The 27,356-nt window shown below is 39.5% G+C and overlaps 1 protein-coding gene across 21 annotated transcripts in view; it reads right to left on the reverse strand.

The window, feature by feature from the left end:
• Positions 1 to 27,356, reverse strand: part of MCTP1 (multiple C2 and transmembrane domain containing 1) — a 422,741-nt gene that overhangs the window by 162,573 nt on the left and 232,812 nt on the right. For all 21 annotated transcript variants that reach the window (XM_045571756.1, XM_045571752.1, XM_045571743.1 and 18 more), the window contains 2 exons: positions 23,876 to 24,062; positions 18,873 to 18,966 (listed from right to left, as the gene is read on the reverse strand). In XM_045571756.1, coding sequence (XP_045427712.1) covers positions 18,873 to 18,966; positions 23,876 to 24,062 — 281 coding nt within the window. The remainder of the gene's footprint in view (positions 1 to 18,872; positions 18,967 to 23,875; positions 24,063 to 27,356) is intronic.

The raw sequence follows: 27,356 nt of genomic DNA on the forward strand, positions 1-27,356 counted from the left end.
AAGTAGTGATAGTAATGGCTCTTTGCAGAGATAATATTTAGAATATAACTAGCAGAATGCCCTGGCACATCAGCAGGGCATCAATAAATAAGAGCTTTAAGTAATTATCTTTTTAAGCAAAAATATTTAAAACATAAAAATGTGCCTTAAAGTGCAAAAAATAATAGGGAATAACTCACATTTTGAGTTAAATCTATTCAAAAGAGTAAACATTTGTAAAATATTTTATAAAAAAATAGCAAATAAAGAGTAATTATAATGCTTATTATTATAATAACTAGAGGTCCATTGCAGGAAGATTCCTACAATGGGCTTCCTGCTGCAGTCGCTGCCCTGCCAGCTTTCCTCCCTTCTCCGCAGCCCCACTTGCTTGCTTCTCCACAGCTTCGCTCCCTTTTGCAGTGTTTGATTTCAGACTTCGCTCCAGCCTGGATATACAAACCGCCAAATAGGTTGGGCTAATTTGCATAGTTGCCCTGATTGGCTGGTGGGTGTGGCTTGTGGGTGTAGTGAAGGTGCGGTTAATTTGCATGTTTCTCTTTTATTAGTTAGGATTGCAAACATTTACTGGGTTTTATATTATTATAAGCCTAACATTATGTTATGTTCATAAGCTTAAGATTTTATGACTACTCCATAGGAAAGGAACTTTTACTATTCCTATTTTACACATGAGGAAACTAAGGCTGGGAGATTATATAACTCACCAGGTCATATGTTGTAAGTAGTGGAGGTTTTTAAACCCGGGTCTATCTGACCTACCTTGCCCTACCTCTATGACCCATGTTTCCTATTTAAATGCAAGTCAGTAGGCAAGACGTTTCCCAAAAGCTGTGTCATAACTTAGTAGTTAGTAGGCCACACACGGGAAGAACTAGCTAACAGTTTTATCATAGATTCATTTATTTAACAAATACTTATTACTTATCATGTATCAGGCAGTGTTCTGTCTGTTGAGGAGATATAAGTGCAAAAAAACAATTAAAAAGCAACAACCCTGGATTCAGGAAGTTTACCTTTGGAAAGAAGATAGATAATAACATTTTAGAGAATATTATAAGGTGATAAATACTATAGAGAAAAATAAAAATGGGAAGGATGATGAGACGTGCTGGTATGTGTGTGCAGTTTTTTAAAGGGACTGCCAAAGAAAGTCTCATTGACAAAGGGACATGGGCAAAGAGTGAAGGAGACAGGAAGTGAGCTTTGGGTTTCCTAGAGGAGCAGGTCATGGAAAGTGACTGTGTCTGATGGTTCTAGGAACATCCAGGAAGCTAGTGTGACTGAAGGAGTGTATTGTGACAGGGACAGCGATAGGTGACATGGTCATAGGGGTCTGAGGAGGATGGCAGGCCTCTGTAGAATATGGCTATCACTCTAAGTGAAAGGAAAGCTTTTCGAGGGTCCTAAGCTGATGCATGACATGATCTGATGTCTGCTATTTAGAGAATAGGTAGAGCGAGGGCAATGGGGGTGTTAGGGAGAAGTGTTAGGAGGCTACTGCAATAATATGTGATGGGTAGTAGTTATATTCTGGATATATTTTGAAGGTAAAACTAACAGGAGTTGCAAATGTGAATATTGAACAATCTATTATGCCTGATACTATTATTTGGATATTAAAAAAAAAAAGTGCACACACACAATTCATTAGCCAAACCGGTGTTTTTTCCCTGATGGGCAAGATGTATTCAACAAAGTACGTAGATTGGATATCTAAAATCTGACAAAGAGGAAAAGTAGGCAATTTTACATTGCCTTCTGTTTATCTCTTCCATATAAAAAGTTATCTTTTTACAGGTAACAGTAATGGATGTCAAGATTATGTCATTACACAGTGTGTTATTTTGACCAATTTAGAAACTATCCTTTTGCCACTGTATGATTCAAAGGCAATAAAATTAACAGCAATTTCAACCAAAATAGCAGTAAATGTACAAATCTGAATTCTATAAACTTACTAAAAAGTATACACTACAGTTTTATTTTTGAAAAGTGGCTCCACACAGTTAATGTGCTTATCTGGTTTGCTAAATGATGCTTTAAATGAGTGGCTTTTCAGTTCCTAAATTTTGCAGCCCCGATTATGTGCCACTTAAACAAATGAAAACAATCCCAGAAATACCAGTGATGGATTTAACCATTAATTATCTCCTTAATTATTCCTTCCTTTCATCCTTTTATCATTTCAGTTAGACCCTGCGCTATGCTGCCTTGCTTGCTGATAGCGGGAGGTTGACTACAGGATGGTTGATGGCTAACAAAGTGCATTGCACTCTGTAAAGCTCTAGAGCAGAGGTGGGAAACTTCTTTGATGCCAGGGCACCATTTACATATTTACAACATCATTTGCAGGTCATACAAAATTATCAACTTAAAAATTGGCCTGCTCTATTTGGTCAAACATTTGTTTCACTCACCCCTAATGCCTTGGCAGGGCCAGGCCAGGCCAAACGATTTCACGGGCCTTATGTAGCCCGAGGGCTGGACAGTCCAACCTTCAAGGCATAATAGACATACAAATACACAATTATAAAGCCAGGTTGTAAGCACTGTAATAAAGGTAAGTGAAGGGTTTAAGAGCACCAATGAGAAGGAAGTATCTCAGGCTCTAATGCTAGAACAGGAAGGAGAAAGAAAGAGAAGACTTTTTCCCAAAGGAGATGGCTCTGGTGATCTGTGGTGATTACACATCCCAGGCACTAGCAATTTTAAAGTGAAAGACAATTATATAAAAACAAGATTAATGCCAAAACTGGTTTGGCTCAGTGGATAGAGCATCGGCCTGTGGACTGAAAGGTCCCAGGTTCGATTCCAGTCAAGGGCATGTACCTTGGTTGCAGGCACATCCCCAGTAGGAGGTGTGCAAAAGGCAGCTGATCAATGATTCTCTCTCATCAATGTTTCTAACTCTCTGTCCCTCTCTCATCCTCTCTGTGAAAAATCAATAAAAAATATGTTAAAATAAACAAACAAACAAATAAATAAAATTTAAAATAAAATAAAAACAAGATTAACAATTTATAATCAAGGATATTTAGCTGAAATCTATTTGTGTGTCCTTTTAATTGGGTCTCTATAATTCAAAATATACAAAACTATTTTTTTTCTTTAGATTTTTTTTATAGGTGAAAAACTCCCAAGGGTATTAAAATTGAAAAGAGCCTTTTTTTTTTTTTTTACCTTAACTCATAAAACTAAATCTATAACAGATTTTAAAGCATATCCTCTATTATCTCAATTCTTCTGATGGTGAAAAGGCATTCCTACAACAATAAAAACAGATGTCAGAATTGTCTCCAACGGGCATCCCTTTCTGGCAAACTTCAAAACGGCCTTGAGGATTAGATGAGGTGCATGGATTGGCTAATTCTCTCTCACTGGTTAGCCCTTGATCTTTGAGGTCACAACACTGACATACTTATAAAGAACTGTGGGAAAGTCTGTGCCACCCCTGCTTGATTGCTACCTGTTTTATGGGCAAGTGAATGACTTAAGTTTGTGCAAACTACTGGTTAGAACATTAAAGTCACTCAAAAGATACTGAATGATAGTCTTACTCCCAAAACAGAAAGTTAATCCTGACCCACCCATAGTGGGCATTGTCCAGGGTCATTTTGCTACTGACAAGTAGCACAGGCTGCTGGAGGGTGTGATGTTTTATAAAAATGCGTGTGTGGGTGGAGGAACCCAGTGACCATTTCTCTGTGGCCTTGTCTCTGTAAGCACAGAAGGCTTTGAGCAGCTTGGAAAGCAATTCATACCCACGGGGGCCTTTTATTGTGGGCCCATCTTGCACAAACTAAGCTCTGTGATTTATTTCCCTTAGTTGCCACAGTTTGACATAGCTATACTTTAATTTTTAAAAAATTATAATCAAGGTTACCATCCATCCTTTCTACAAACTGGAATTCCCACCATAACATGTACCAAAGTGTTAGGTGAGGAAATTCCTTAGGACCCACCAGAACAAAAAATAACATGTGTTGGAGACATCTTCCAATCCTCCCCTTATCACAGGACTGGGGGCTTTCATTTTAGCCCTTTTCACTATCTGATGTATACATATTTTAAATGTCTGATTGGTAGAATTACATTAACTGATATTCTTCCCTAGGTTCCCAGTGGATCTGATTCAGAGACTGAATAATAATAGAGCTTCTTGCCCTAGCCAATTTAGCTCAGTGGAGAGTGTTGGCCTGCAGACTGAAAGGTCCTGGGTTCAATTCTGGTCAAGGGCACATGCCCAGGTTGTGGGCTCAACTCCCAGTAAGGGGCATGCAGAAGCAAGCCAATCAATGATTCTCTCATTGATGTTCTATCTCGCTCTCCCTCTCAATTCCAATCTGAACTCAATAAAAATATATTTAAACTAGAAGCCCAATGCTCGAAGATTTGTGCAGAATGGGCCTTCCTTACCCTGGCTTGCCGGCATAGCCTTTGCTCTGGCCTGGAGCCCCCTTTCTGCCTTTGCTCTGCCAGAAGCTGCTTTTCTGCCTTCCCACGCTGCCCAGAGGCCCCGAGCAAAGGGGGGGTGGGAAGGAGGGACACAACGTCGCCATGGTAACTATGCAAGCATCCCACCCCCTGCGGCTGGGTGCCTGTGTATGCAAATTAACCTGCCAACTTTGTTGGGTTAATTTGTATACTCACTCCTGATTGGCTAGTGGGCAAGGTACAGTCAATTTGCATTTTTCTCTTTTATTAATGTAGATAATAATAATAATAATAATAATAATAATAGAGCTTTTCTTTTCTCACTAAATCATGAGCAGGTTTCACTGTGGCAGGAAAATTGACCCCCTAGAGTTGTGACTGTTGGCCTACTAGATCTAATCCATCTTTTTTTCATATTGAAGATTTTGTAATACCCTCCCTACTATTATGAAGTAAAATAAAACTATTCATATATGATTTCAATATTTTTAAAAAATATATTTCATTGATTTTTTACAGAGAGGAAGGGAGAGGGAGAGTTAGAAACATCAATGAGAGAGAAATATCAATCAGCTGCCTTCTGCACACCCCCTACTGGGGATGTGCCCACAACCAAGGTACATGCCCTTGACTAGAATCGAACTTGGAACCCTTCAGTCCAGAGGCCGATGCTCTACCCACTGAACAATACTGATCAGGGCTATGATTTCAATATTTAATAGAATGCCTTAATGTTATTATAAAGGAGGACAAAATAAAAAGTTGACTATAATAAAACTACATATTGATTTATTTAACAAGTACGTATCAAGTGTCTACTATGTTACTGCCACATGAACAAAAAAGGAAAAGTTTTTTGTTCATGTGGTTGTTGTAGTGTCATCCTATGAATCAACAGGTTACGAGTTCAATCCCAGGTCAGGGTAGGTACAGGCAGCAATCAAGTAATGTTTCTCTCTCACATCAATGTTTTTCTCTCTCTCCCTTTCTCACTCTCTAAATATCATTTTTTTTTTTTAAAAGGAAAGGTTTCTGGTTTCTTGGAATTTACTTGCAGTGATGAGAGAAGAGAAAGAGAATAAATATTATAAGTATTATAGATTATGTTGTATGTTAAAGAGAGATATCTGTTAATGCAAAACAGAAAAAATAGAACAGGATAAGGGGTTTGAAGAATGTTGAGGAGGGGCACAGTTTATAAATTTAATTAGGGTGGTTGGAACAGGTCTCAATAATAAATTCATGACATGTTAACATCAGGGTGTTCAAATATTATATAGCCTTTGAAAAATTCTATTGCACACCCATAAGAGAATGAAAGTAGGGGAAAAAAGCAAAGAATATCTTAGTCTTATTATGAAAGTAGTTGTGACTTCATAGAACTTTGGAAGAGTCTTGGGCATTGCCACACTTTGAGAACCGTGACAAAGAGCAATGGAAATAAAGCTTCATATAAATATGAGTTCATTTCCCCTGGAATCTAGAAAATAGCTGCAAAAGAATATTTATAGTATTGTGTATAACTAGATGCATTCTTGAGTCTTAGAATTGAATCATCTTGGTATATGTTTGGAAGCTTGAAATTTATGATAAAAGACTAAGAAATAGAACGAAATAGATAAGAAACTTGAAAAGTAAGAATAGGACTATGGAATCTATAAAATTGAGGAGAGACTATGAAGAAATTATGTCTAAGCTTTTAAGAGTCTAGATAAATGATGGTAAAATGTTGGAATAGCCGAAACCAGTTTGGCTCAGTGGGTAGAGCATCGGCCTGCAGACTAAAGGTCCCAGGTTTGATTCCAGTCGAGGGCATGTACCTTGGTTGCGGGCACATCCCCAGTGGGGGGTGTGCAAGAGGCAGCTGATAGATGATCCTCTCTCATCGATGTTTCTAACTTTTTATCCCTCTCTCTTCCTCTCTGTAAAAAATCAATTAAAAAATATATATATTTTTAAAAATTCTGGAATACTTCATTTTCAATTAATATTTACAATAGAAATGATATTCAAGTATTTGTTCCAAGATTAGGAACACAAACATCGTTTGGTCTAAAATGATTATAAAACTATATTACAAGCTCCTTTGTCTTTACAAGCTCTTGTTAGATACTTTAGGACTTACTGTAAATATATATTCAATTAGCTGCTCCACAGAAAAGTCTGATGTTTCAGATAATCTTCCCTATAGGTAATTAGATGAAGAGATCTCTTGCAGTGAAATCAAATTCTTTAAACTTAAAAAATTAAGTATTATATCGAGTTATTAAATCTTTATATATTTTGGAGCAATAAAGCTGAAAATTGTCATCTGTCAAGCTTTGTCTTTAGAATGGTATCGTTGTCGTTTTGAATTCTCTTCTACATAATAAGCACTCACTCAGGAGTCTGTTATTCATCTTGGCACCTAGTGCAGAAACTCAGATTCTGAGGGCCAGGAGAGCAGCCTTAGAAGCCAAGTTCAAAAGGTCATCAAGGGTTTAAACCTCTCTGCAACCATGAGGTCGTACAGGCTCTGCTTCAACGGTTCCAGGGACGAGGAAATAAATACCTCCACCGGAGTATTTCATCTAGTTTTTGGCAATTATAACTTTTGAGAAATGCTTCTTTACATTGTGCACAAAACTATGTCTTTGTAGCTTTTATTTATCCTATGACTTTCCCACTGTAATAACTTTTTTAAGTTTAAGTAAAGTAATGGTGTAAAGCGGGGGACAGCATCTGTTACTTAGTATCTGACTAATGGTCATTACCCACCCTCCTGTACTAGTTAGCGTGGATGCCTTGCTGAGCATATATTCTAACTACCTTCTAGCATCTCTTCAGAACCAGAGAGGCCACAAAGGCTGCCATGACATTCCCAGGCTTTCCTGCAGCTGGGGTTGCAGGTGTAACTTAGGTTGTACCCATCAGACATACCACTGAGACTGGACATTCGCCTCAGTTAGCTGAGCATGTGGGGCCTATTTTATAGCTGCAGACAGAAAGCAGAGATAATGTAAACAGTTTATGGGTGTCTTCCCAGCACACTAATGTAAACAAGTTACTTGGCCTTTCCACATCTCAGTTTTCTAATTTGTAAAGTGGGAATAACAATAGTATCTAACTATAAGATTATTATATTAATTGTGATAATCTTTTTACCAAGTTTGGGGTAGTGTCTAACATGTGACAAGGGTTCAACAAATGTTAGTTGTTGTTGTTATTATTATCATCATTTTCTTTGAACTATTCTCAATAGAGTTGGCTTTAAATATTAGATACCCCAATTGAGAATATATTCTGGTTAGTTTGTCAATATCCTTCTGTAAAGATGAAGAGCTTCCAAAACTAAATTCACACTACAGTGCATCTGATGAGTCAAGAAGAGAGTATCATTATCAACATTGCCTTTTTATTCAATGTAACAAAATTGATGCATATGTAATTAATTTTCATGGAGTTTAAACTTAATTCTCCCTAGCCAGTTTGGCTCAGTGGATAGAATGTCGGTCTGCAGAGAGAAAGGTCCTAGGATCAATTCCAGACAAGAGCACATACCCTAGTATGGGGTGTGTAGGAGGCAGCCAATCATTAAGTCTCTCTCATCATTGATTTTTCTATCTCCCTCTCCCCATTTCCTTTCCTCTCTGAAATCAATAAAAATATATTCTTTAAAAAAAAAAAACACAACACATGAATTCAAACCCTAAAATGTTTTTTATGCTTCCTACTGTTAAAACAAGACATCACTGTTTTGTGCCTAGTTAAAACTTTGATTCGTGATTTTGTTTGTTTATGTATAGTTGGTATACAATTTTATATTGGTTATATTAGTTTCAAGTATACAATATAGTGATTTTTATACCTTAAAATGTGATCACTCCACTAATTCTGGTAATTATTTATTACCATGTAAGCTTGACACAGTATTATTGACTATATTCATTTGTACTTTTTAATAATCATCTTGTTGATCTAAGCCTATTTATTTCAGTCTGAATTAAACCTGTTATATAATTTTATGTATATAGATAGATATACAATACATATAATATACATATATAGATTGGTCTCCTATCAAATGAATTAACTATCCTCTCAGCAAGTTCTATAAAGAAGCAGCCAATTATCTCCTCAAAGTCATTAGTAAATAGATTTAACAGGTTAGAACAGTGGTTGGCAAACTCATTAGTCAACAGAGCCAAATATCAACAGCACAACAATTGAAATTTCTTTTGAAAGCCAAATTTTTTAAACTTAAACTTCTTCTAATGCTACTTCTTCAAAATAGACTCACCCAGGTTGTGGTATTTTGTGGAAGAGCGACACTCAAGGGGCCAAAGAGCCGCATGTGGCTCTCGAGCCACAGTTTGCTGACCATGGAGCTAGACCAAAGATAGGGCCCTGTATTCCTGTGCTTGGCATCCCCACTGACATCAACTCTTTCATATAACCACCTTTGGGCTTAACTGTTTGTGTGTCTAACCATCCTAATAAAATGGTAATATGCAAATTGAGCTTACCTCCACTACACCCACCAGCCAATCAGGAGCGAGTATGCAAATTAACCCAAACACGATGGCCGAGACCATGGAGAGAGCAAGAGGCTTGGGTTTCCCTGGCAATGGAAGAAGCCAAGCTTTCTGCCTGCCCTGGCAGACCCAGGCCTCCGCTCAAGGCTATAAAGTTTCAATTATTGAAGATAAATAAATCCCAGCAAAAATGGTGGCAGCCATGGAGCTGGAGAGCAGGAGGCTTGAGTTGCATCAGTGATGAAGGAAACCAGGCTTCTGCAGCCCTGGCCTGCCTTGGCCTCTGCTCAAGACTACAAAGTTTCAATTATAGAAGATAAATAAATCCCAACAAAAATGGCTGTGGCCACAGAGCAAGCAGGAGGCTTATCTCTGCTCAAGGCTATAAAGTTTCAATTATAAAAGATAAGTAACCAGGGCCTTTGCCTGGGTTGCTGGGGGGTGTGGGTGGCCTGCAAACCACCACAGGCCCCTCGCCCAGGCCGCCTCATGCCCCAAGGGAACCACTACTCTGATCCGGGACACTCTTCAGGGTAAGCCAGTCTCCACCCATGCACCAGACCTCTATCCTATCTAATCCTATATAATAAAAGAATAATGTGCAAATTGACTGTCACTCCAACACACAAGATGTCTGCCCCCATGTGGACACAAGGTGGCCACCACAAGATGGCCAGCAGGGGAGGGCAGTTAGGAAGGACCAGGCCTGCAAGGGAGGGCAGTTGGGGGTGATCAATTCTGCAGGGGAAGACAATTAGGGGTGACCAGGCCAGCAGAGGAGGGAAGTTGGGCGTGACTGGGGCTGCAGGGAAAGGCAGTTGGGGGGGGACCCAGGCCTGCAGGGGAGGGCAGTTAGGGGCAAACAGGCTGGCAGGGGAGTGATTAGGGGGTGATCAGGCCAGGCATAAGCAGTTAGGGATGATCAGGAAGGCAGGCAGGAGAGCATTTAGGAGCCACCAGTCCTGGATTGTGAGAGGGATGTCCAAATGCCTATTGAGGCCCGATCCTACCTAGATCAGTCCTATATGTGTATTCTGACATCCCTAAAGGGGTCCCAGATTGGAGAGGGTGCAGGCTGGGCAGAGGGATACCCCTCCCCCTGTGCAACAATTTTGTGCACCTGGCCTCTAGTATTATGGTATAATCCAAATGTTCTTGTAGTAAATATTTTTTTTCAGATGCTCTCTGTAGCATTTTCCAAATTCAATTGTCTAGGATAGGCATTGATTATTTATACTACTATATCATAATATAACAAAATATAAATTATAGTTTAATTTTAAACCACGGTTCTAGCATCTGAAAGCATTTCTTGAAGCACTGAGTGAAACCCTGGCACTAGCCCTCTAAAGCAAATCAGCAATTCTCTATTTCTTTACTCAGAGGATCATTTTGCAATCTTAGTTCCACAGAACTCAATTAATTATTTTATAGTATTTCTCCTCCCCTCATTTCCCAGTGATAGTGAGACCACCACTTTTTCAGCCCATAGTCCTTCACCTCTAGGGCATATCAAATCCAATTATTAATCTCTTTGTCATCCTACTTATTCTTCCAGAGCAGTTCCTTCAAACCATGTGACCTACATCAGAGTCACACATGATTTCTGCAATTCTCTGTAAAACACTAGTTAATACCAGTTTTTGTGTTAAATTACCACCTTAATTCCCCTTTTCACAAATATTTCATATCAACTATTAGGACACTTTTGCATTTCTATAATTAGATTATGATTATATAAACACAATTATAAAAATGAAGCAACTTTCATATCTATGTGGTGACATAAAATAATGAAAACAATGATTTGCTTTCTTTTAACTCTGGTTAGTCTCATTCTTAGGAAAGAAATTTATATAGTATTAAGATATTTAACCTATATGTGTGTGATATTACTGTCTTCTAAATTAGGTATATTATAATGATAAAAATGTCAGGTGTTGGATATTTTTTATGTATTATAAGTTGGATGAGATTTCTTCTCAAATTACACTATATGCTTTCTAGTCTTCTCAATAAGCTTAATTATTAAAAAGAAAACAGGGGTAACATCTATAAAAACTTAAGCAACTGTTATGAAGGAACGAGCAGAACAACCAGACACTATGACGCACACTGACCACCAGAGTGCAGATACTCAATGCAGGAGCTGCCCCATTCCACAGGCCCCGATCGCCGAAGGGACCTGCTGGCCAACCTCCCATGTTCCCTCCCTGCAGCCGGCAAGCCCCCATCGCCTGACTGGGGCTGGGCCCCAGGCTGGAACTAGGAATTGGGTGTGGGTGGTGGCAGACGTGGCTCCTTTCCTAGGGGGGCCCAGGGCCAGCTTCCTCCTCAGGGCCGGTGGCCAACTTCCCAGGTCCCTTTCCACTGGCTGGCAGGCTCCAATTGGCCCACTGCCCTCCTGCCATGGTGGTGGTTGGCCTCTCCCTCTGGTCTGCAGGCCCTGATAACCCAATCAGGGCTGGGCCCCAGGCTGGGATGGGGACCTGAGAGTGGGTGGTGGCAACCAACCTCCTGCTACACCCAGGCAGAGGACTGTGACCTCTCACCGGCTACTTGAGGGCAGGGTGACGGGGATGGAGGTGTGGTGAGAACCCAGGGTGTCTGCCAAGCTTGCTCTCTCTTTCCCTGTTACCCTCTCCCAGGATGCCAGGGCTCACGTGCCTGGCAAGCCCCTGCGCTCAGGGTCTGGGTGCCCATGAGGAGCTGGCCCTGCCCCAGTGGCCTCGGCCCATCAGACTCGGCCTCTGCCCTGACCCCGGGCTCTGGCTGAGGCCCCGGCCAGGGCGCCACACATGCTCACAGCTGCGGCCTCAGAGCAGGTGCCATGCCAGATCCCTCACTGTCCACCACAGACCCTCTCCAGCTGCCTGGCCCCGCTCACCACTCCTTGGAGTAGAGCTGCAGCTGCTGCTCCTGCTGCTTCTTCCAGATAAACGCCATGGAGGGCAGCAGGCGGGGGCGCAGGATGCGGGGACACCTGCCACCACCCGCGCAGGAGCTGGTCTGCGAGGCCAGCCAGGAGTGAGCGAGCTGCCCGCCCGGCTTCTGTGAGATGCCACTGGGCGTCCCAGAGGCCCATGCTGCACCCCAGCCCGCATCTCCACATGGGGACTTGGGCACCGTGACTCAGGTGAAGGGAGGAGTGCGGGGCCAGGCAGCCCAGGTGCTGCCCAGGGCCCAGAGGTCAGCTGGGACCTGCCCCTCCACACCAGATGCTGGTGCTTTGATTGCCGGCCAGACTTAGGGACTGCACCCATGCATGAATTTTGTGCACTGGGCCTCTGTTATATAATGGAAATAAAGCATCCTTTGCTTAGGCAATTTTCAATACATTTTGTGTAAGATGTAGGTTTGTTGTTTCAAGCAGTATAATTTCAAGATTTTCAGATAGTAAATGTTTAAAAATTAAGAATGACATCCATACATAACCCCTTTCATTTGGTAAATGATTTTATCCCGTTAATTGACAAATATGAAGGACTTCCCCTATATTTTATATATTATAATACTTTCAATGGAACTATGCAACATTTAAAGGACATATATTTTCTCCTCTTCTAATACAGATTTTAAATAATGATCATAAAACCCAAGGCTGCATTTATCAGACATAATCAATGTTATTCAATGTGATAATGGTAATTCAAGTAGCCAACTATTAAAAATTCAAACTGCTACAATTCTGTAAAAGAAGCAACGTAGCTACTTCTTCCAGTAAACCTATTGTGTTCTGAGGGCCACTCAAGCAACAATTGCATAGGTCTTATACCATTTGCTTAGGCAAATCACAAAAATTAATTTTTAAAAGACAATATTATGTATATGTGCTTAGCATTTCTCCAACTGTCTAGAAAATTCTCAAAGAACAGACTTGTGTTTTTTTGTTTGTTTGTTTGTTTGTTTGTTTTTTCTGTACAGATACCTTTTCACTTTCTTTCTCTGAATACACCCCTAATGTTCAGGGAAAATACCAAGAATAATAAATCCAAATCTCTGTATAAAATACACCTTCCTGACACAGTCAAGCTGGAAATCACAGGGACCAATAAAAAATGCAGGCAGCCTACTGATAATGAGGTCAGAAATACAAATAAATTTACTTTTAATGAAGACGGGAGGCGCAGTAATCAAAGTGTTAAAATTCATTTCATGCATATCTCATTTGCTTCTTAGCTGATATTTACCACGCAATGCTGTGAGAAAGTGGAGGCCTAAGATGCTCCAGATAAATGGCTCAATTAATTGTACAGAGGTAGACCTCTTTGAGCGGAGCCAGAGCTGTGAGCTCTTTATTAAAAGCACCATTCTGTAGCCCATAACCTTGTTCCTTGACTCCTCTCTGGTTTCCAATTTAAACAAGTCCCCATGCGGCCTGCTCTAAAGGGCTTTGTCTCCCTGTCATTGTTAAGAGAGCTGAGGCATCCTGGAAGTGTGAAATCAGACCTCATGAGTTGAACGGTTCCCCAGGGAACGCTGGACTGTGCAGAAGGTCAAAGTCATGGGCCGGACCATCTAAAAGTGTCTGATCGCCCGTCTGTGACACAGCAAGTTGGGGAGGGGGGGAGAGGGCTAGTCTGAGAGGACTGAAATTGAACACATCTTAATTAAAGCCCACAGACAGCAAAACAAAATGTTTTCCAGGCAGCCTGTCAACTGGGGCTTAAATTTAGCTCTGCTAACGAATCTGAGCTGCTAACTGTTATTTCTTAAGATAATAAGACTCTCAGGAAAGCTGGGGTGGGAGGGGGAGGGAGGGAGGGTGGAAACTGTAGCATGTCTTTCTGCTGTTTTACTACTTAAATATTTTCCAACAATGAAGATGGTTTTCCTAAAGAAAAAAAAAAAAAAAAAAAACATGAGAGAAGTCTGCGCAAATAAATGGGTAGTAAACATCTTGCTTAATAACTACTAGGTTTCCAGACTATGGGGCTGGAGCGCTGAGCACAGACTATATTGAGTGCCTTGCTTTAGAAAAAAATATGCTCATTTAAACTGGACCATTTCAGTGACAGGTTATGTTAACTGTAAAATTCTCTCTCTCTCTCTCTCTCTCTCTCTCTCTCTCTCTCTCTCTCTCTCTCTCTCTCTCTCTCTCTCTCCCTCCCTCCCTCCCTCCCTCCCTCCCTCCGAATGAGGTGGTTCATTCATTTGATATATCAATTCACCTGGGGTGCAGAAGCCTTAGAGTAGTGCCCCTTTTAGCAGAGTGAAAAGGTCGGGCATCTTCTGAAAGGGTTTCACAGGGCTCCCATATCACTGTTTCTGAAACCGAGTGGCTGGTGTCCCCGGGGAGGCTGCGACCTCTTCCTCGGGAGCTCAGGGGAGGGGCCGGGGAAAAGAATTCTCTTCTCTTATTTCTTTAAGAACTTAAAAGAACTGACTAAAACAGCCAGGTCCAAATATTCTGCAAAGAAAGACTTACTCCATATAGAAGACTTTATATGTCCTGCTGAACGCAGAAATTAGGACCCGTTCAAAGAAAAGAATAATTAGAAGCTAAAAGAGGTAAATTCCACTATGCACTATTTTCCACCAGCAATAAATAAATGAGTAAATAACCACCACCCCCATCCCTCCGCACAGTGGTCTCTCTCCTCTCACCATCTATTCGGTGTTAAGGTCACTTGATTTATGGGGAGAGGGAATCTTCCCCAGTGAACACAGGAGGGCCAGACCGTCTCTAGGTTTTGCTTTGATGGCACAGAGAGACCCTGACCTTTTCACAGGTTGGCAGGAAGGTAAGTAAGCTGTACCGCACGCACAGTATTTTCCAGTTAATCAGACTTTTTCCCCTCTCGAAGAGTTTAGCTGTCCGACGTTGAAAACCAGAGTGCCGCTTTCTCAGGCTGTGAAAGGCAGCCCACCATTGGACTGAAATTTCAATCCACTCTTGTGCCCTGCTCAATGCATGTGTATGTGTGGGAGTTGTAAATTGAGGCCCTAACTACCAGAGTTAATCTCTTTTTAAAATCTGTATTAACCTTAATGATTTGAAGTGCACTGTCCAACACTAGGCTATTGAGACGGGAGAAAAAAACGACCCTCGACGATCCGCAGTTTATTGGGGGCTTAGCTGAAGTGACCCACTGTAGTGGTGCTCAGCGGAACAAGGCTGTGGGCTTTCTGTGGCGAGGGGAAGAATTGAGGGCTTCATTAAAAAGTAATTTGTGCTTTATGCGCACTCATTCAAAGGGTCTCAATTGCTCTTTATTCGCACAGAGTTAATACAGTATCACAATGTTTCTCAATGAATGTGTGGTGACAAAAGAAAAATTTCACATTTTGAAAGGGGAAAATTCTTTGGAAGTGCGGTAAGATGGATGGCTACTTAAACGATTATAGCCTCTTTCTTTCCCGAGTTCGTGTGAAACGATGAAATACTGTAAGTTAAAATCGTTGTTTAAATTATGGGCGTTTAACTTCATCACTTTTGGATCACTAAAATTTTTTTAAAATACAGCAAAGTTGCTCAAATCTAAGTGTGTCTTGTTCGACCTGTCTATAAAAAAAAGTTCTGAAGCCAGAGGAGCATCTAACAGTAATATAGCTTCATTTCAATCAGAAAAAACTCTTCACTCAGCACAGAGTTATCAGTGATTTTAAATCTCCCCTCTCCATCCACAGTACTCCTAAATGGATGCTAATTTGCAGATTTGAAGACAGCACCATTGATTCCCTTAAAAAAAAAAAAAAGTTGCTGAATATCTTGGAGAGCCTGACTATGGTTATCCACGGAGATGCACAACACATTTTTAAAGTACTTCTTTGAACAAGTGAGAGATGAAGTATACAAGAAGCTTATTTGTGCCCCAACCTTAATGATAAAAGACCTGGAAGGATCAGTATATGTATATAAATCGTTATCCTTTTCAGAAGGATTATTTTAAAAATTGGTATTGCATTCAGATATTTCTGACGTAAATATATACTCCTCAGTTTCTGCCCCCATCACAAATGTCATAAAGACCACAAAAGGTCCAAGAGTGAGCAAGGTCAAAGACTGAATTATCCTCTTGTCCCTGAATAGTTCAACATCTCTCTTGTTCAATTCAGAGCACGTTAAATTATAAGGTCAGTGTGGAATGAGAAATCATGAGATTTATATCCCTAAAACTGGAGGGGGGAAAAATGAAGAATCTGTTAGTTAGTATTCCCCAAATTAATGTTTATTTTATCAGATAAAAATTATGTCTCACTGAATCCCGAGGAAGAAGGCTATTGTTATTCCCATTCATTTACCTATTAGGACATTACAACCATTGGAAAGAGATGTATCTTTTTTCTCAGCATTGAAAGAATATACTTTAATCTTCATAGTAGCATATAGGCCAACTGGGTTAGCATAGTGTGCATATTCATGAGTTTTAAAAGTAATGACAGCTTCTCTCCAAGAAAAACAAATTATACAATTGCATGCAACCTGTGTAATGGGCAGGTATCTAAGCATGTAAAGTAAATGGAACCTGAAATTTTCTATAATAAATTATTCTGCCTGCTATAAATGTTCAGTAATAGTTCAGATCACTTAGGTGCCCTCTGACATACTGATTACCTAGGCTTTTCTCTCTACAGATGGTCTCAGCTAACACTGGGTGCTCCCCTCCCCTAAGAAAATCCTGAAGAAAAGTGAAGGTGTGCCGAAACCAGTTTGGCTCAGTGGATAGAGCATCAGCCTGCAGACTGGAAGGTCCCAGGTTCGATTCCAGCAAGGGCACGTACCTTGGTTGCGGGCACATCCCCAATAGGGAGTGTGCAGGAGGCAGCTGAATTGAGGTTTCTCTTTCATTGATGTTTCTAACTCTCCCTCTCCCTTCTTCTCTAAAAAATCAATAAAAATATATTTTAAAAAGAAAAGAAAAGTGAAAGTGTCTCCCAAGAGACAATGTCACTGCCCTGAATTCCTGAATCTACCTGGGAATTGCAGGCTAGGCGAAACCTCCCTGGAGTAAAAGCAATACTGTGTTCCTGTTCCAGTCATCAAGTTTATGTCCAAAGGGAACAGAAGAAGAGTAGTTAGCCAATCATCTATCGTTGAGTATTAGGTCTGGTAATATATGCAGCATAGTAATAATAAAAAAGAAATCATTGTGTCCAGATTAATTTGATTTCAACCACATCAGAGACAAAAAATAAAATGAATAAACTTGGCATTTCACTAATTATTTAGTACCAGGAGCCACTAATTATTTAGTACTCACCATATATCTACCTTTTCTGCTGCTATTTTTAGGTAGGCCTATTTTGAAAGAATATTTGATAACTGTTATTATCTTCTAGCCTACAAATAAGTTGGCAATTACCTCTTTAAAGAAACTGTGAACTCCCAACATTTTAATTTTTATCACACATTAGTCACTTGAAAATATGCAAATATGAAGTTATTTAAATATTGCTGTTTTTTAGCAGAAATCTGCTATTTTAGTTTTAAGGCATGTGATCTTTTAATTAGATTTTGATTTGATGAATTAAAGAAGAGTTCCAGTCATCATGTAATGGATTTCCAAGCCTTTAGATCACATGTGTCAAACACAAGGCCCGCAGGCCAAATCCGTCCCGCCAGGCCTTGCAATGTGGCCCGCACCGCGCTGTCATCACTGCACTCCGCTGAGTTTCCATCACAATGACAGTTTATGACTGTTCAGTAAACCATTCGGCCTGCGATTTAGGCTGGATTTTAGATTTTGGCCCCTTCTCTGATTGAGTTCGACACCCCTACAGTTTAGATAGTAGGAGAGTCATTTCTCCACTTCAAATGAGTCAGCTACTGTTTTAGGGTCAACTGGCTAAACATACAATGGTAAGCATATTTCACAAATAAGTGCATACTTTCAAAAAACAGTTTAATTTGGATAAAAATTGGTCAAATCAGTCTTATTTATTATCTATTGAGATGGACAATTTAAGAAATGGGCCAGGACCGGTTTGGGTCAGTGGATAGAGCGTCGGCCTGCGGACTGAGAGGTCCCAGGTTCGATTCCGGTCAAGGGCATGTGCCTTGGTTGCGGGCACATCCCCAGTGGGGGTGTGCAGGAGGCAGCTGATCGATGTCCCTCTCTCATCAATGTTTCTAACTCTCTGTCCCTCTCCCTTCCTCTCTGTAAAAAAATCAATAAAATATATTAAAAAAAAAGAAATGGTATAATTATCCCCAAATCCTGTGATAATTAAGCAATTAATGAATGCTCATATACTTGCAAATCCAAAACAATGCTTTAATTCTGAAAATGATAAAATAATTATCATTAGCCAATTAATATTTTATAGAAACAGCAATATCCAAATCAGAAAGCTTTGAGAGAGAAAACGAATTTTGGCATTTTCACAGTAGTATTTCTTGTTTTAAAATATCTACTATAGAAAAATGTAGATGCTTAGCTTAGCTCCAAAATTATCTCTGGAATGTGCTAAGGAATTTGGGCAACTAAGAAATTTGATCAGCAACCCAAACACCAAGAGTTCATACCAATTAATTGAGTATTATTCATCTAAACTTTTCAATGAACTATGCAATGACCATCATGCATGTTTGTGTTGATGCTATGGTATCATCTTAGGTGATACCTCCTGAGAGAAGATATGGCATTACTCCAAAATGACAAAAGCTGGAAGAAAAATCCAGTTGATTGAACTTTGGAGAAGAAAGCAATTCAAAAATTATTTTATTGTTTATATTTTAACATATCACCCTTATTTTTAAAAGCACTGGCAATATAAAAACTGGTGGCTGGCAAATCTTTGTAGGATCAACCTTGAAACCTTATATTATCTACTTTGATGGCCCAACCAGGTAAACTGGAGAGTTCAGTCATTAAATGCCACAGACCCTGCATGTTGCTTGATAACTAACTATATCTACGTTTATATCACCCATATTTGCATATATACACACAACAGGGTAATCGCATCCTTTCTTACCTGTCACATCAGCAGCCATTAATCCTTCTGCTCTGATTACTTTCACCTGGAGAAACCCCACGTCTTTCAGGTTGTGAAATATCCGCAGTGGGCTCTGAAAGACCCCAACATCAGTGTTAGAAGAGGAAGGTGTGTTCTGAGAAAATAGTAAGTTTTATGGTTGATTTCAGGATGCCCCTTAAGTGACTCAAAGGATATTGGTTTCTTCAATACAGACTACCCTTCCACTGTTATGAATGTGTATATACACATGCACGCACGCGCGCACACACACATATACACACATTTAAAACCCACAACATTTCTTCCCCACAAATAATTATCAGTAGATGGTGAATAATAAATTATAAAATAGGATATGACTGCTTTTTTCCCTTTGATCTCCTTTACCAAAGCTTCTTATGAATATGATGGTTCGGAGACTCACACTTCTTCATATTGAATCTCAAATTGTTGGTTATATACTACTTCAGACTTTGGGGGTAAGAAAGTCAACACTAATTATATTTTCTACTATTTTCTTCTTAATGAGCATTGGAAAATGCATGTGCTAAATGAAGGTTAAATTATTGAAAGGCTTTTCTATATTTAATTTAAAAGACTTAGTTAGGTATTCTGTAAACCTTGTAGATAGAAGACATATAATCTTCAAAAATAAATCAAATTGGACCTGCTTCTGTGGCTCTGTTGGTTGAGTATTGTCCTGTGCAATGAAGGATTGCCTGATAGGGCCCAGATCTGGGGTTTGTTATCGGTACCCGAGGCAGCCATTGATGTTTCTCTCTCATATTGATATTTCTCTCTTTCCCTCCTCCATCCTCTCTCTCTAAAATCAATTTAAAAACACACATTTATAAAAATAAATAAAACTGACCAATAAAAAGTGATGAGTAATTTTTCTTAAATTTGCAATTTTATTTACGATTGTAGTATGTACGGAACTAGAAGTAGAAAAGGTGTGATAGAATCAGACCCAGATGATAAAAACTATTAAATTTCATAAATTAATAATGGCAGTGTTTTAATAAGTATAGTACTGGAAGAAGTTAAAAGAGGGATACCAAAGCAATAATTCAAAACTCTAATTAATGGGCACAAATACTTAGAGAGTAAAATAAACCTATTGAACTTTATATGCATTTGTTTATTTGCAAATTATAGCATTTTTCTTATGCCAAGATCAGCATTTCTACTCAGTAAATCAAAGGTATTTCTTTATCATAATCTTTAAAATGCTTTATGACCAGGGAACATAGCATACTTTTGCATTCAACTTAGCTATTCAGATGTTACCAAAGAACGTTTGCATCCTGTATTAAGCATGTGAGAATACTGAGAAGCCAAGCTGACTGCGACATTAACTTTATCAGTCCCGTTTGACTGGTGGTTGTTTACAGGGGAAGCTGTGACCTTGGCACACTGAGAGGAGGAAATGGAGATATGTGTGCAATCTCATAACCCAACTTTTTTCTTTTTTCTTTTTTTTAAGGTGTTTAGCCCAAGGATTAGCTCTTAATCTTTTTAATCTTTTATTGTTTTTTAAACAGCTGTTTATCTACCAAAACTGTTTGAGCTACCGGATAACAGGGTCCAATAAAAAGCTATTTCCCTCCCCCTTGAAATTACTGTAAACCAAGGCTCTAAAGTGGGAACCGTAGACAGCGGTACTAGAATTCAGAGGTTTGTAGGCATGGTCTTCCTAAGGCAGGAACGATCAGGTTTGGGAAACTTCTTATCTTGGAGCTGACTGAGAGCTCTAAGCCAGGTAAGCCTCCTGTCCTAATGACGGGGAAGAGTTTTCTGAGAAGGTTCCTGTTCTTTAATTTTCAGAAGCAATTTGAACCAGCCTTCCTGGGACTAACACAAACATCAGTCCTCAGGTCTGAGAATCGCTTCCCACCGCTATCCTCAACGCACAGACACACGGCTGCAGGCGCTCGGGCTCCGTGTTCTGCTCCCCTTTTGCAGAGGTAATTACCGTTTGTGGGTTTCATTCCCTTGAATCAGCTGACGCTCAGTCATTTATTGTGAACTTCAGCTGCTTAGGCTAGTGACATATCGATTATGATAAGAATTCAAAAAAAAAAAAAAAAAGAAAAAGAAAGAAAGCCAAAGACTGAACTATTCCAGCTAAAAAATATATATAACAACTTTAAGTAATGCTTCATTCAAGAGGTATTCCTGCCTTGTTATTTATGGTTATTTTAGAAGGCTTCAAAAACCGAGATGGCTTCTGAAGCCAGACATTTCCATAGCAGAGGAATGTATGATTTGCTGCGAATCCTTTCAGCCCTCAATAGATGGGAAAAGATTGAAATGCTCAGGAGAGGAGTCCTCTTTATTTTTTTAATGAAAGGCTGTATAATATATTTTCTCTATGGCTGCAGCAGCTGTCAGGGAGAGCATCTCAGTTCAGCTCTATTACGGGAGAGGCAATACCCCGTCCTATGGCGTCGCGGTGCTCTGAGGGGCCGGGGCTGATTGACAGCTTGTCACCGTGACGTCTTATTCCATCTCTGTTATGGAGAAAATTAATGTCACACCACCAGCCTTATGACTCGCTGTCATCTTAGAACCGCTCACCTTTTATCAATGCTCTAAATAACATTTCAAGCCCATCGCCTCACGGTGGACAATCTGGTCAAGGGACATTAAATCAGATGACTGTGAAATGTCATAATAAAAATGGAATGCTAACAACTTCTTCTCTAAACTAGCTCCTCTGGTTTTTAAACTGTGACAAGGGGGAGCAAGGGTTCAGCATACCCGCTCTGAAAAGGTCAGGCAATCGCTCTTGGTCTACCACCCATTACTACTCGCCCCCTATTGACCTTCCCTGCTTTCCTCCCCCCAAAAGAAGGGGGTGGGGGGAGAGAAAAATGGAATTAGCCATCTTTTCAGAATGTGGTGATCAAATAATGGCTCACACAGTAATGTCCGTTTAATTTGTGGGGCTTCAGTGCCCTGCAATGAACCGCTGACTGACAGCACTGGAAAGCCTTTGCAGGGTCCTTCCTAGGAGAGGGGGCCAGTTCACTTACTCTCCTGATCACCACCGAATTCTTAAGTCTAACCTAAACTTCCCAAAAGGCTCACGTTCTCACAGGAAAACATCTCAATAATCTTCCAAATAACCTTCTATATATGTTGCTCTAAAACAAGTGATAGTTCAGATATATGAAACAACATTCATGCATCCATCTCATAATCTATATTTAAAAAGGAAACACATTGAAACCTTAAAATATAAGGTTTTGCTCCTGTATTGCTATGGCTAATTATAACACATGAGCGATTGCATACAGTGGCTTTTTGGCAAGTATGACTGTAGAGGCAGATAAAGGCCTATGCTTGAAATTCAGGGCTAAAAAAAAAAAAAGTATGTATAAATGTGGTTCACTTTTTAATATAATGAGCAGAATATAATCTGAGAATTAGCTGGAACATCCTCATAACATTTACATTTTATTAAAATAATAACATTTGAAAAAAGGTGTGAAAACAAATATTCAAATTCTGAATGGAAATAGCCAATTTAAGGAAAGCCATCCAGCAAAATGAAAAAAAAAAAAGTTGGATTATTTCTAATTATCTAGCCTGCAGTATTATTCTAAAATATGGCATAGTACCAAATATTAATTTGAGAAATATAGTATTATAATACCTAGAATAATTTTACATTAGCACATATATGAATTAATTCCCTTAAATTGTTTTAATCCACGAGGCTCTCTTCTGCTGACAGCAGACTATGTTTTGGTAGGTACCAAAATATGAAACAATTTTCGTAATTGCAATTACGTATTAGAAGATGCCTCACAATACCTTAGGCTCTTAGGTGGTTGAAAAATATATACTATTTAGCCTTGCTAAGTCACCTCCATTAAACAGTTTATGAGGACACCCCTGGAGGATGAGTTGTACAAGCATTAGCAGACAGCTGATTCAGTGGAGATAGCCAGAATAAATTTGCTGAAGTGCACAGCCTGCTAATCTGTTTGAAGAATATTGTAGAGCATTAGTACCAGCACTTCATGTTATCTGCACAGCCTGATAAGGTACATCTTTATTAAATTCAGTTATTGAAAGGATGTCAGTCAGCAAATAGGAATATTTTAAAATCTGAAAAAAAATATTAAGAGGTCCTTTGTTAGTCAGAGCTTGGTTTCATAGCTGACTGTGTAGAGGAGCCTTCTAAACACCTGGCAGCATCGTACAATACAAGCTTTGTCATTTTAAGTGGGAAAGCTTTTCCCCCAGTTTCATGGGTACTGAGGTATTCACTTTTCCAGTCTCCACTGAGAGAATGGTGGAGTAAGAGCTCCCCTCTCTGTTGATTCAGGAAAACTACATGTAGAGTGGGAAATGTAGAATGTGAGGATGCTGGGAAAGAGAGGTAGATTTGGTTGTGAATGTTCCGGTTTGGTAAAAATTGAGAAGGGTACTTATTTTAGTGACTCACTCTTCCCATATATCTCTCTTCACTTGATTAAAAGGCAAGGAGGCGTCCTTTTGATTATATTTCATATTCAATTAAAAAAGTAAAGGAACAAGTGAGGCTTTGCTAAACAGTTGAAAATAAAAATTATTTCTCGGAATACCCTCTAGTGACCAAGCTATTCATTAATGTAAGTGCTGTTGACTCCACTTCAAAGTTGGAAAGACAAAGAAATATGGATTGCAATGACAGAAAGTCAATGAATTAATTTTAAATTAATATTGTGTAAGTTTAACTTTCCTTGACGGGAGGTTCCCTGCATGGTAATCGTACTGTCTGATAAAACCACTGAGGAGACTCTCAGAATCTAGACCTTGCTCTGGAAGAGGCTCTAGACATCAGTGGGGAATGCAAAGATAAGCATGGCATTTGCATTTGCCCGGTTTTCTGCACCTGCTGATTGATCTGTCAGACAGCTTTTCAGCTGTACTTCTGTCACTCCAGGTAAATTATTTATAACCTCACTAGTCACACATGGTTCGAGGGGGGAGGGTTACATACGTACATATCTTTTTAATATTTCATCCCGTTCTTTCTGGTCCTCCAGGGAGCTGATGGGGAGGTCAGAGATGCTGACTGTGGCCGAGGCTGTCAGGGTGACCAGCAGCACCAGGTGCCCCTCACCTTCTTCCAGCTGCAATTCCAACTTGTGTGTCTGTTCCCTGCTGAGGACCGACAGGTCGACCTGGCACCTGGAGACAAATGTTTTGAATTAGCAAGTGCCTTTCAACCCCTCCTCCCCCCTTACCCCCATCAAACAGTGGAAGTTCAGGCTGCTCACAGCAATGTGAAAAGTAAATCAATAGAAACAGTATTTGGATCATTGGAAGAATACATCCCTCATGTCAGCTGACTTTCTTCACAAAATTCAGCCCCTGATTATCTTAGTGTCTAATTGCTGATTTCCTGGTAGATACAAAAATGGGCTTATCTGATTCACTTACTGCCCATGGCCAGGGACTTCCAAATCCTGGATGGCCTAGGTCAGTGGGGCTTTGCTTACAGAAAGGCTACTGTGAGTCTGAATTTTTGTATCACCTTTAAACCAATGGGTGTTTTTCCCCTCATTTTTAAATGTAATATATAAAGCAATGATTAGAATATGCACTCTCATGATGCCATAAGTTTTACATTTTTAAAACCATGCCAATTTATTCATAGAGCATTTATAGATCTAAATAAAAAGCAAACAAATCCTCTGAAGACATCAAGAATTATGTAGCAGAACTGTCCTGGGGGGTTTCACAATGTGGCAGCCCATGGACCACAAGCCACTCTCAGAGATGAACACTTTGCAAGCTCTTTTCATAAAAAGGAAAATTGATTTGAAAGAGAAAGATACTGTGGTAACTACAAGGCCAGTAAACGGAGAGAAAGGGGGCAGATATGAATAAAAGGCATTTAAAACAGGAAATAGCCAGTGACAAGAATCAATGTGGTAATATATAAACAGGATGGTCAGCTATCAGGGACAAATTGAATTTTTGGTCATTTTCTTCACTTTATTTATTTATTGTTCATTGTTTTGCTTTTAATTTAAACTATTATGAATAGGGCCTCAAAGCTTATAGTTGTGCTCAAACATCTTTTTAAGCATGACTGATTTTAGGAATTGAATCCAAAGTTTGACATTTACCCTTTCTTTTTGCCTATCAAAAGTGACAGCAGAGATAATCAGGACTAGAAACAATTGGGAGGAAGAGGAATATGGATGCAAGAAATGGAAAAAAAGAAAGAAAAAGAAGAAAAGAAACAGCCTGGTCAGTGACAGAAAAATGTGTGTGCGCCAAATGCTAACTATGGAAAAAGCAGAAAATTAGTGTCCGTGGCAAGTCTGAAAACTATCTTCTTAAAGTTAGAATATATATCAAATAACCTCATTGTTTCTGTAAATACAACATCCTTTTCAATATACTCTCGTGCTCTCTCTTAAATTCTAAAGGATGAAAGGACATATCAAATGCTATCTAATATTCTAATTTAAAATTATTATTGACTTGGGAGAGAAGGAGAAAGACACACACACACACACACACACACACACACACACAGAGAAATATCAATTTGTAGTTCCACTTATTTATGCATTTACTGGTTGGTTCTTGTACGTGCCCTGACCAGGGATCAAACTCACAACCCTGGTGTATCAGGACGATGCTCTACCAACTGAGCTACCCAGTCAGGACTCTGATATTCTCATTTTAATTGCAGTTAAGTTCTGGTTAATGTCACCCCCCAAAAAAAAATTGAGCATAAAAGAAATGCAATGGAAAAAACAGCCAGTCAAATGCATTCTCTACTAAAAGAAAAACATCAATATCATTTTCTATAAATCTTTCCAGTATCCAGTACAGTGCCTAGCCTGTAATTTGTTGAATGTGAATAAACCTTTGGACAAGGTAAGGAATATGATATTAAAGAACTGAACAGAGATTACAATTCAGATAGTATTTTTGGTTGGATAAAGTTGGTATCAAGAAGGGTCTCTCACTCACTTTGATCACGCAGTTCCCAGTCCTTGCCTTCTTCTTTGGTGAGACACTGTATCCCTCTTAAAACACAAAACACACTGAAGCTTTCTGCAGGGTTTCCTTCTATGCCTATTCCCATTTCACATGAGTCATATAGATGCTGGGCTACTCCTCGTTTCTGCTGGAGTTTTTGCCTTTAAGTCTTTAGAGTTAGGGAAGATGTTCTAAAGGTAATCTGGCCCAGCCATCACAAACGGGCAACTTTCAGACCAAATCTGGTCCAGGGATTTGTTGGGTTTTCCTTGTAGCATTAAACTTCTGAAGTTAAATAATTGTTAAGACAGAGTAAATGTCCTCTGACTTAGTTACCGTTCCCCAAACTGTCATTATTTATAACTGGCCTACTTCACTTAATTCTATACTTTGTTCAAATAGATATAAGGATTTGTGGTCCTTGAAATCTCCTGAATTTACCAAGGAAAAAACTGAGCACCAGAGAAGTCATAGTCAGTTATTAGCAGAGCCAAGACCTGAACTTGGGACTCTAGAATCCAAGATCTAGGCTTTTTTTTCTTTTTCTTTTCTTTTTTCTTGACCAGTCTGTCATTAAGTAATCATGCACCCTTAAGAGGAAGTGTGTGCTGCTTGCAGTGGTTCTTTAATTGGCTAATACCTGGATTCATTTTAGACAGACCAATTATCTCAGTTCTAAAGTGTGGAACTATGTAATTTTTATGCTTTAAATATATATAAGCTAGGAAAACAAGCTGTAAGTTATTGCTCTTATAAGATAATAAAGTAAGAAAAATCTACAAATTGAATTATTAAAGCTCTGAAACCAATAATATTTAAATTAGCATTATAATTTCTAAGGAGGATTATGCTTTTCTGCTACAACTACATTTTCTATATTGAGTATGCTCATAGAAATAGTCTCAGGTCCTGTCCCATATTTAATGTTTCAGAATTTTGACTTTAATCCTTCTGATACAGAAAATATCTATTTCTACAAATACATTGGACAAAAGAGTATTAATGACTTCAAGGTATTTTTTGCTATTTGAGGTTATGCATATCTCCTATTCATCTAAAAAATGTGCTCAGGAGAAATCCTCTGATGTGATTCTAAGTGAAATTCTCTACCTTGCCTGTCCACAGGTGGCCAAGTAGGTGTGTCATCAGCTGTGTCTCTGAAACCCAGGAAACAATGGCCAGCCCAGTAACATATCACCCTACATTGCTTCCTACTCTTCCCTGCCTCACATTTTCTCCTCTCACTCTGTGGCTGGACTCTACCTCCCCAATAAGTATCAGAACTTAATCACTGCCTCAAACCCTGTTTACAGGGAACATGGGCTAGGCAAAAACCATTGGTGCCATTCAGTCCCCTTAGCTACAGATGTCTAACATGCAAACCTGCTCCGGTCCCTCCCCTGGCTTCCTTCCTCTTGTGAAATATCCTGAGCAAGCTAACAGTGCCCTCCACAGCCTGCCACCAGCTTGTGTGGCACTTGC

This window comes from Pipistrellus kuhlii, unplaced genomic scaffold, assembly GCF_014108245.1.
Source record: "Pipistrellus kuhlii isolate mPipKuh1 unplaced genomic scaffold, mPipKuh1.p scaffold_m20_p_4, whole genome shotgun sequence".
Taxonomy (NCBI): domain Eukaryota; kingdom Metazoa; phylum Chordata; class Mammalia; order Chiroptera; family Vespertilionidae; genus Pipistrellus; species Pipistrellus kuhlii.